Genomic DNA, 9,061 nt, shown 5'->3' on the forward strand with positions numbered 1-9,061 from the left:
CTTAACAGTCCCTTTAAAGGGAGTGACCGGCTGAAAAATTTGCTGCGTAGAATCTACTACCATTATTTATCGTTTACCCAGAAATAACGCCACACCTGTGTTATACGAGTTACCGCAAAACGATTGGGCCCGATCGGTTCGGCCGTTTAGGCGTTTCTTTTTAAACATACCAACATCAAATTAAACAATTCAGAAATATGTATACAGATGTTGAATCGAATTGGCGAAAAATATTTCTAAGAAACGTCATTTTCTTAGTGATATACTTTTTAACCAGAGCTGAAAACTTGAGAATGGTGGATATTGAGATCAATGCTTGATCTCCTCTTTTTCTTAATCTCCAGATTAAATAATGCTAGTTCTCTTCTTGTTATTAATCTCCAGATTTATTAACCGATCAGGATTAAGGATATCCCATTCTAAAGTTTTCAGCTCAGATCATTTAAATAAGTTTACAGTTTTAATGGAGCTTCATATTCGAACTTAACAATTTTGGATAAATTCTCTCCAGTCTCATCATTTAAAAGTTAAAACCACCTAGGGGCGGAATATTTTAGGGAAAAAATGTATCTCAATGAAAAATGCTATTAAATTCAATGATAAAAAATCCCGAGAATTATGAAAGGAAATTTATTCTCTACTGAATTTTATTCCAATTAATTTCTATCCTTCTTCAAATATCCTACAGAGGTCGCCACAATAAAGTAGAAAAAACGACAAGAAACTCACTCATAACTCTGTTAACACGTTAGATTTCCTGATCTTCTTATTTCGTAAATATAATTTCCTATGAACATATTAACTAATTTCACTTGTTCAATCAAAACGTAATTTTAAGCAGATATTTAATGTCCAAAAGAAAAAATCTGTTTAGAACATCAGAATTAATCCATTTTTTAGAGTCACCCTACATCATGAGTACAGGGTTACCCTCAAAGGATGAAACTTCAGAAAAGACTACGCAATTTTTGAAATTGAAGAAGTCATTTCAAGACAATATTGAAGGCAGAAGAGTTAATTTAATCCTGGAATATTATACGGATTCCAGGTTGCCTTTACAGTCTCATCCTTTGTAGGTAACCCTGTATGCAGAAAGTGTACTAAGTAGGCAAAAACTATGGGATTGGATATTAAACATGTAAATTTTGCAATATCCGAAAATCATAATTTTAATTCAAATTAATGTCACAAAAATGCATTATGACAAATCAAAATTGAAAACAGAAAACAAAACGTTGACATACTATTTATTCAATTTTTAAACATTTCACTGTACTGGGGGCAACAATTTGTTATACTTTCAAATCACATTTTTCTCCCAATTTGCAAACAACAAGAATTATGTACAAAAACTCTACACATAAGAGATCATGCCCTGGTACAAACCGGTACAGTATAATATCAATCTTAATGTACACTGTACATATAAAACATATAAAATTTTGATATTTGCGCCAATTTGTTTCAACAAGAAGTAATCCAGCAATGGATTAAATCTAAAAATAACAAAAAAAATATTTACAAATTGCAAGACAAGTTTTTCTATAATAAAACAATAGACAATAAATTTGATCCTAATAATAAGAAAATGAAGTAAAATCACAAATTGAAAATATATATATAAACAATGCACAATGAATGTTTCCTATTCTCTACAAGTATTTAAACATGTTAGGACAGACACTATCAAGTTACAGAATACATATTTACCAATAAAAAGGTTTATAGTATTATTTTTCTACAAAATAGCTCCACTTATGCTCAACTCTCAGTGATTCTATATTTGATGTTTAAACGATTTCAAACAGTGCCCTTACAGCCGTTGCAAACGTTTATTCAACGTTGACTTAAAACGTTTTTGATCCTTTAAACGGTTTTTCATAATAATTGACTATAGGCCGAGATAAGAAAAGTTAAAAATGTATGAACGATATAGAGGTGTAGTTGAACTGTAATCTTGTCGTTGAACTGTTGTTCAATTCAACCACTTTAATGTCACTGAGATCTAATTGTTAAAATTTAATACTTCCGCCTTTTAACGGGAATTCTAAAGAATTTCTTGTGTTTTTTAATTAGATTGGAGCCGGATTCTACATTCATTGTTTTAAAGATAATACAAATAATTCACTTTGCGCATTTCTTTGCAGAATCATCACTTCACTGTTAAAATTTGCACGAATTATAAAATGTTTGCGCGTTTTCCGCAAAACAACTTTTTTGTTGAGACTCCAGTATATAAACGCAGCTAAAGTATATGTTTGTACACATATTAACATTTACCTATATATATATATATATGTATGTACATATATTAACATTTACCTATATATATCTATACATGTTTGTGTATATGTGACGTAAAATAAATAGACGTAATGACTTATATCACAGACTTCATTTCCAGACCTGAGTCACTGGAGATATTTAACTCATTCATGTGGTAGTCTTTAATCATACTCTTCTTATAGTCGTTTAACCCGACCATTTTGTAGTCTTTCAAAGAGTACCCACTTTCTTTCACCACATAAAATTCAGTAGGTTCTAAAAGTCCACTTTTCGACTCCCGGTAGTCCAAACTGAATTCATCTTTATTTTTGTAGTCTTTAGTCACATGATCCTTCTGCTCCTTGTAGTCTATTTGAGTAGGTTTATGGACTATAACCTCTGCTTTACCTCCCCATTGTAGTCTAAATTCTAGATTACGCCAGCGTATTCCTGGGTTTAGTAACGCATGGAGGAATATATACGGAGCACCTAGCTCACGAAACAACCACATCACCTAGACAGTAAATATTATTATTATTGTACATGTGTAAATAGATAGATAGATAGATAGATAAACAAGTTTGTTCTCCCCCTTTATGTATAAATTTTATTTAAGGGATTTGTTGGAATTTTTGCAAGTTCAAATGGACTGTATGGACGTTGCTTCATTCTAGTGACCCTCCATTTACAGAGTTGCATGTCAGATTCACAACGGTACACATTAAACCTTTATCTGAGCAAAAACTAGGAAGATATTCTGGTTGATCTAACTAGATAAGTTTTAACTTTTCATAATTTCCTTCTTCTACTGCTGCATAAATGCGATAGTAACGTATAATAAGAACCGCACTTGAAAAAGAGGGATTAACGCCTTAATCTTTACACAGACAAAAGTCTCTCTATAATCTATGAACAAATCCGAAGAAATGTGTTTTCTTAAGACTTACCATGAATTCGAATTTGTTAAATGGCAGAGATCCATTCTAAAATATTTCAAGATTAATTTTTAGTTTTTCTTTCAAAAAAGCTTGCCAACATGTACATATATTGCCCGTATTTGCAAGTGCATTATTCACCAGCATAAATAGGATGATAATAATTTTTTTAATCGTGTTAAATTCATTTAGGTAGATTTATCGTAAAAATTGCTCACAAGTTTTAAGTTTATATTAAGTCATTTCAAAGTGCAACTTTAGACACGGGGTTACCCAAAAATATGAGACTTCAAAGACGGCTTTACGAAACCTATTGTACCTATTTCCAAGACTAATATCCTCAGTATCTTAAATTGTAGGAATTTCAAACTGTCATTTAATTATCGTCTTTTGTGCGTAACACTGCATGTTGTTATCATATTTTTGAATTGAAATTATTAGTATAATTTGTAAATCTGTACTGTACTGTACTATAAGGCAATTTACCTGAACTATGTGAATTAGAACCCAATCGGACAGAAACCAGCAGAGAATATGTACAAGATAGAATACTAGAGGATCAGTCCTAAAACATTACAAGATAGAATACTAGAGGATCAGTCCTAAAATATTACAAGATAGAATACTAGAGGATCCGTCCTAAAATATTACAAGATAGAATACTAGAGGATCCGTCCTAAAATATTACAAGATAGAATACTAGAGGATCAGTCCTAAAATTCTACAGGATATAATACTAGAGGAGCAGTCCTAAAATATTACAGGATATAATACTATATGGAGCATCCGTTCTAAAATATTACAAAATTTAATGGTTGTAAGAAAATAGCTGGATATTTACTAAGAAAATATTTGAATATTTACAAAGAAAATAGCTGGATATTTGCTAAGAAAATATTTGGATATTTACCAAGAAAATAGCTGGATATTTACTAAGAAAATATTTGAATATTTACCAAGAAAATATTTGGATATTTACCAAGAAAATAGCTGTATATTTACTAAGAAAACATTTGGATAATTACCAAGAAAGTAGCTGGATATTTACCAAGAAAATAGCTCGATATTTACTGAGAAAATATTTGGATATTTACCAAGCAAATAGCTGGATATTTACTAAGAAAATAGTTAGATATTTACTAAAATCATGGCACTGAAAAGAAATGTATATTGGCAATGTGAAACAATAAAGATAATAACTTTTCTTTACTCTACAGTAGAAAGGCCAATAAATGACCTCGCATTTATTTTCCAGCGGAGCTTAGTAGCACTTAACTTCACATATCAATCCTAGCACTTACGCAATATTTTAATCAACAAAATTGGCAGAAGGTGGGGTGGGGCCCGGGGGGGTCAAAAAAAGACTTATTTTAGATATTTATTAGATGTGTGTAGGATTTCTAGGGAGGTATATTGCCCCCTTTGAAATACCACTGAAGAAGAAGTTCATATCTATTCGACATTACTATAGTACGACATTGTGACCTCGTACCATCTCCCGTTCTGACTTTACGCACAAATGTGAGAAATACAAATTTATCCCATGAAATGTTAGAAATTCTAACTATTTTAATTATCTCAATTGCTCTTCATTAAGCTGCGTGAAATCATATCATGTCAATATTACGTTCAATTCAGTTTAGTTTAACGTAATACCTTTATAAAAGATGAGAACAAAGTAATATAGACAAAAACATTTAATAATATGCTTAATGAACACAGTACCACGCTTTAAAGGACAATGGAAGGCGACGTTACATTTATTACGCAACTCTTTCTGCCTCGCAGTAATTCCAAGCATTAGGGGGGGGAGGGGTTACCATAGAACCAATTACAAACTATAACTCTAAGTTGCCATATAATACGAAAACAGGTGTAAAATTGATAAAATATTAACTTAACGGTTAATATAAGTATAACTCTGCCAATTTTTAAAACAGAAATCTATATTGTCCCAGGGGGTGCCGGGGGTATAAAGTGATTAATATTTTATTAGCCCTGTAATAAGCTTCGTATTTTACTCATAAATACTGAATGGATTTTCTATTGTAAAGACCGGGGGGGAGGGACGAATATTTAGGGGGGGGGTAAGACCATTAGCTATTGTTGAACTAAAAGGAATAAATGTATTTCCCCTTCATAATCCATAATTTAACTGTATACACACTGTATATACATATATATTTATACATTTAAAATAAATTATATATAAAATATATTTTGTTATCAAAACTGCTAATCTCATTTTTTATTAGCTGTTTAGAGAACCTAGTTATCACAGACTAACTTAGATATCTTTCAAAATTATGGGATATATCAGCGTTTGAAAATTGACATTTAAAAAAAACACCCTGTATATTATGTATATGCAATATGTATATAATATCTACACCTGAATAGTAGATTATATATATGTATATAATAGTAGATTATATATATGTATATAATAGTAGATTATATATATGTATATAATAGTAGATTATATATATGTAGTGATCAAAAAGTTTCACTAAAATTTTCTAAGGGGTAATTCTAGAAGTCTCAGTTCTATTTTTTTTAAGTTCACTATATCTATACCGGATACATTTTTGGCCAATTTCGCGCCAAGCAGATTGATGTATAAGGAGTGTTCTCCTAAAGCTGAATTAGCTTCGTTGTCCCAGCATAGAAATATATCTGGAATATTAACAAGAGAAAGGGACACTTTGGAGGCTTGGTTACCAAAAAATGCTTTTATTAGACGATGCAAAAATCAAGCAGAACCCATAAACATAATCCAGAACGCATTTTAAAACAATTTTATGAACTTCAATGGGAAAAATTAATATTTGAAAGATTTTTACATGTCCGGGCGGGAAAAGACCATCAAGACCCCAAAAATAGTCAAAAATATTGCAAATTGCTAAAATTATATTAGCATGTGTTGCCAAACAACCTGATATATGATTTTATATTGTAAACGAAGTTGTAAAGCAAGATTTAAAGATGACAAAGATCTGGGTTAAATTTGTCCCAAAATCTCCGACACAAGACCAAAGGGATTACATTGATTATGGATCTTAAATGTAAATCAAAGTAAAAAAAAATCCTCAAAAGTCCTTCATACATTCAATACTCAATCTCTTTTTTCTTTTGATCGTTCTTGAAGGGTCTAAAACAGACTCTGATTAATCAAGTTTGAGACCATTCTGAAAATTTTCTTGCTGTGACGAACGAAGCTAACGCTCCTTACATTACAATAAAGATCTGAAAAATATTCCGGTAAAACTAAAGTGAACTTTCAAAAAAAAAAATTACAGACTGAGACTTCTACAAGTACCCCTAATTTTTTTTTTCAAAGGAAATATAATGATGACACCTGGTATATAATGTCTACTGTATACCTGAATAGTAGATATGAAGCCCAGGCTGCAAGTCCTCCTGCAACCATGCACTCGGATATAGGTTCTAACAATATTGTATGCGGACACATTGCAGCTCGTAGCTTAGTCCATCTAAACATAACAAACTGTAAAAATTTTTTTTTTACATGAGTTCACCATAGCAAATCTTATTATTATATAGTCTACACGTAGTCGTATATAGTAAATAATCAAATATTAACGATTTGGTTTTTAGTTTTTATTTATTTATGTCAATTCATAAATAGGTTTTACAGTAATAGAAAATAGTCAACCATGTTGCTTTATATAGGTTTTAAAAATTGGATACAAATATATTTTAAAAATAGCACAAAACTTATATTTTAAATCTACAGTCATAATTAGCTTTGAGTGGTCGGTTTGTTTGTTTTAATCCAACCAGTAAACGCTAGAAACTGTTAAACCAATCAGAGATTGTTGTTAATCTTAAACTCATAATCTCAATATTCAATGTGGGTACTTTTAAATATCATCCCTAAATTAAAGTTAACCCTGCAGGGGGGTTTAACCATCATGGGAATTCAAAGAAAAATTAGATAAATTCGTAAATCTACGTAAAATAAAGGTCAATGCATGATGCCCGGAGATTCATAACACAAAAGTTAAGTCTTTTTTGTGGGATCTCAAACAGTAAAATCAACGAAATCTTAATTTGATATTTCTGATAGTTTAGGAAGACAAGTAAGAAAAACTGTAAAAAAAAGAGGAACGTGTTTTTAATAGCCTTGTAAAGTTGTAATTTAGACTTTGTTAGTTTTCATTTTCAAGAAATCTCTTTTTTAAAACGTCTCCCCTTCCTTATTCTATGCTTTCAAAACCGTTTCAAAAACATCCTTTTTTGGTAAATTCACATTCTTCTAATTTGCGTGTGTTTGAATCATTAGTGGTTTAATTGAAATTTTCTTTTTTTAGCTTGTTAACTATTTTAAACTATTTTTAACTGAAAGGTTTATATTATGCCCAGATTAGGACTGAAAACAGTTAACAAATGATAAAAGTTTTTTTTTGCCGACGTAGCATTTATAGCTTAAAGAAAATCTTTCTAACTTAAGTTCTTCTAATTTTAAAGGGACTGTAAGGGTCGTTGCAAGGACGGGCGGATTTTTGGTAATGTCAATTTGGTAAGGACAATTTGGTAATGACAATTTGGTAATGACAATTTGGAAAGGTGACAGTTTGGTAACGACAATTTGGTAATGACAATTTGGTAAGCTTACAAAAGTGACAATTTTTGTAATGACAATTTGGTAACATCAAAAAAGTGACAATTTGATAATGACAAATTGGTAACTTCAAAAAAGTGACAATTTGGTAATTCAATTGAATATAAAACTAAAAATTAAACAATTTTACATAATGTCACTTTTATTTCGTTTACCAAATTGTCACTTTTATGACGTTACCAAATTGGCATTACCAAATTGTCACATTTTTGTTGTTACCAATTTTTCATAACCAAATTGTCACTTTTATGACGTTACCAAATTGTCACTTTTTTGTTGTTACCAATTTGTCATTACCAAATTGTCACTTTTTTGAGCTTACCAAATTGTCGTTACCAAATTGTCACCTTACCAAATTGTCATTACCAAATTGACATTACCAAAAATCCGCCCGTCCTTGCAAGTGATCCTTCACGCAAAGAGGGAATGCCTGATTCACAATGGTACCTTTTAATACCTAAATCTGATCATTTAAGTGGGAACACGTCGTTGTATGGCTTGAATATTAAATTATTATAATTTCCCCATAATTTCTACATTGCCTCTTAAACAAAAAATGCACAAATCAATTTTGTGGAGAAACCACAGTCTAAAATAATCATATTTTGTGGAGAAACCACAGTCTAAAATAATCATATTTTTTAAATCAAAATCCCCTGAGGAGTTTTCAGTCCTTTTAAGAATTGACAAAAACGTAATTAAATTACATTTTCTTTTGGTTTGTCTAGTTTCTCTTCACATCAAATATTCATAAAATTAATTATGCATTAATATGAAAATTACTTTTACAAACATTAGACTGGAAAAGGAAATAAAGAAAGGAATTGACGATATCCGCAGTTTAAACATTTCTTTAAGGTCAACATTCTAAAATTTTATACCTGTTCATAATACGCTCAATCCCCCCCCCCCCCGTCCTCATTGGAGTTGAATTCATATTCCATTTTTTGCCTCATGTTAAAAATTCTGAATTTAATTTTTCTCATAAAATAAAGTTTCTTAATCAGTCAAATATTATGTTTATGGAGCACACTGAAACCATTGTATAGAATTGTGAATTGTGTAAAAAAATGAGTTTCTTGATTAATACCCGTCGTGTCGGAACTGTATTAATTATAGATCTAATTATTATTTATGACCTTAAACCTGGCAATACGAGGCAAGTTAATCAATCTATGTCCTTTATCTACACTCTAACCTCTCCACTTGACACTCC

The 9,061-nt window shown here is 30.7% G+C and overlaps 1 protein-coding gene across 1 annotated transcript in view; it reads right to left on the bottom strand.

Moving 5' to 3' along the window:
* Positions 1–1,230: 1,230 nt before the first annotated feature.
* LOC111715798 (ceramide glucosyltransferase-B) overlaps positions 1,231–9,061 on the bottom strand; it is a 32,836-nt gene continuing 25,005 nt past the window's right edge. The window contains exons 11-14 of the mRNA XM_023491166.1: positions 6,584–6,694; positions 3,687–3,765; positions 3,213–3,248; positions 1,231–2,779 (exon numbers count right to left, since the gene is read on the bottom strand). Coding sequence (XP_023346934.1) covers positions 2,381–2,779; positions 3,213–3,248; positions 3,687–3,765; positions 6,584–6,694 — 625 coding nt within the window. The 3' untranslated portion in view covers positions 1,231–2,380. The remainder of the gene's footprint in view (positions 2,780–3,212; positions 3,249–3,686; positions 3,766–6,583; positions 6,695–9,061) is intronic.

Source organism: Eurytemora carolleeae, unplaced genomic scaffold, assembly GCF_000591075.1.
Source record: "Eurytemora carolleeae unplaced genomic scaffold, Eaff_2.0 scaffold420, whole genome shotgun sequence".
Lineage (NCBI taxonomy): Eukaryota > Metazoa > Arthropoda > Copepoda > Calanoida > Temoridae > Eurytemora > Eurytemora carolleeae.